This window comes from Protobothrops mucrosquamatus, unplaced genomic scaffold, assembly GCF_001527695.2.
Source record: "Protobothrops mucrosquamatus isolate PMUCROS unplaced genomic scaffold, P.Mucros_1.0 scaffold1001, whole genome shotgun sequence".
NCBI lineage: Eukaryota > Metazoa > Chordata > Lepidosauria > Squamata > Viperidae > Protobothrops > Protobothrops mucrosquamatus.
Window position 1 is genome coordinate 134,141 of NW_015387238.1, and position 2,261 is coordinate 136,401.

Here is a 2,261-nt window from a genome sequence, read left to right on the forward strand (position 1 = left end):
TGTTTTCTCTCCATGGACAAACTGGGGCTGGTTTTGGGGAAAAGGCTCTGGGCCTCCTGCCCTGCCCCTCCCTGACCAAACGCCCGGGGCCACCAGGACAGCGATGCCATGGGGAGCAGTTGGCACAATCCAGATTGGGGAGGTGTCTCCGGGTCCTTCTTTGTATCTTCAGGAACACCCTTCCTTCAGGACCCCTGGGGTTCAAAGAGGGAGTCCCCCAATTGCACGGCCCCTTAGATGCCAAGGCCAGCCTACTTCCTTCGCCCTTTGGCAGGCAGAAGGTGCCGAAGCCAGCTTTCCCTCACCTGGCTGGGACGCGCCTGCAACTCCCCCTCTCCCTGCCCCCCCCAACACTTCCCCAGCCGGCCCCGCCCCAGAGCAGGTGGCTCCCGGCCAGGGTAAGCAGTGAGCAAACAGCCGAGGAGGGTGCCTCCTCCTCCTCCTCCTCCTCCTCCTCCTCCTCCTCCAAAGGTGCTCAGGAAAGCAGAGCAGCCTCTCCCGGCACTCGCGGTGCGCTCACGGCTGGCTCTCCTCTGCACGGCTCTCCCATCATGTCCGGCCACCCCACCAACCTGAGAGTGAAGCTGCCCCTGCTCTGCGCTCTCCTGCAGCTGGCGACTATCCTCCTGTTCGCCTTTTTCGTCCAGTACGACAGCCACACCAGCCCCCGGCTGTGGCACGAGGAGGTGCAGCTGCATAGCAAACACCCTCTGGACAATGAATTCTACCCCCGCTACCCAAGTGAGTATCTCCTGTGCGGGAGATGCCCTCCTGCCAGGGCGCCCTGTGGCGGGTCCAACCAGAGAGGCCACTGGGAGCCCCTCTTTCCGAAATCTGTGGCACCGGGCCCCTCCTGCCTAGGATGGTCCATGACCCTCCCCCACAGGCTCCCCATCTCCTCTCCAGAGCTTAGCGCTCTTGAGTCAGTTTTGCTTCTGGAGGGGGGGGAGGGAGGGAGGGAGGAAATCAAAGCTTTGGAAATTCCCTGTGGATCCCTTCTTATTCTCTCTCAGTGCAGAGTGGCATCTGTGATCAATCCTCCCCCAGGGAATTGTGGAAGTTACCATTGCCTCAAGAGGCTTTTTGAGTGGTATTTCCCAGTTAAATCCTGGCTTCTTGTTTTCCTTTGATTTCCTACAGATGCCTTTCACAACTTCCCAGCCACACCTGGGGCCTCCATCCATATTACTTGCTGAACTTTGGGGAGGCCCCCAAGACTGACTGCTGCCTCCATCTAGAAACCACAGTTTATTGGATGCGTTTATGCGCCTCCCTTAAAAAACCAACTAAATCTTGATTCAGTCACATCATTTTTGTAACAGGCATTGAGGCAGTAACTGAACTGCAGCAGCCCCAAGGGAAAAAAGGCTGGAGACAGAAAAGCTGCCTTGGGATCGCCAGCATTAGCAAACAAGTGTCCTAAAGTTAGACCAACGGAGCCATGATTTGATCAGGTCATGAGCACACTCACAAAATGGCTGCCAGAGAGGCAGCTGATTTCTGCCCCTCCCAACACACCCAACTTTGCCTTTTTTGGGTGGGGGGGAAGTAAGCAGATGCCCCAAGGGGCCCAAAGGCTTGTGGTTCCAGCCCAGCATGCCTGTGCTGGCCTTGGGTCCAGCGGGATCCGTTCTTCCTCTCTGGGGATCCGGCTGGTCCTACCCAGCCCCTCCCAGAAGGACACGCCACTCTTTCCCCCCCCCCGGTCTGTCCCTGCTGGCTCTGGCTGCCCCGGGAGGCCAAAGAGCCCTGCTGGGTCCAGCCCCGGCATCCGTCCGTCCATCCGCTGGGAGGTTTTTCTTCTCCCGGTGGGCAGCAAGAGCCGGAGGGAGGCTGCCCTTTCCCCAGGCTGCGTCTGCAAGACATCCTGTACAGGTTTAGCCGGCCCCTCGGTAGAAAGGCCGGCAGATCTTGTGTGGGAAAGTTCCATGGGCTGATTGCCTGGAGCAGTGGTTCTCAACCTTTTTAATGCCGCGACCCCAACCGGTCGTAAGTCGAGGACTAAACCGGTCGTAAGTCGAGGACTAAACCGGTCGTAAGTCGAGGACTAAACCGGTCGTATGTCGAGGACTAAACCGGTCGTAAGTCGAGGACTACCCAACCGGTCGTAAGTCGAGGACTTTCCCTGCCCGGGAGCGCCGCGCATGCGTGGTTCCGCCCCCTGCACCGGCCGAGGTGTAGCTGGCAAGCGGCAGAGACGGAGCAGGCCGACCACCAGCTGGCCCAGCCCAAGGGAGGTAAGGCACCCGCCGGAAAAGGGG

At 59.3% G+C, this 2,261-nt stretch overlaps 1 protein-coding gene across 1 annotated transcript in view; it reads left to right on the forward strand.

The window, feature by feature from the left end:
• Positions 1-539: 539 nt before the first annotated feature.
• RHBG (Rh family B glycoprotein) overlaps positions 540-2,261 on the forward strand; it is a 9,800-nt gene continuing 8,078 nt past the window's right edge. Inside the window, exon 1 of the mRNA XM_015819849.2 lies at positions 540-741. Coding sequence (XP_015675335.1) covers positions 552-741 — 190 coding nt within the window. The 5' untranslated portion in view covers positions 540-551. The remainder of the gene's footprint in view (positions 742-2,261) is intronic.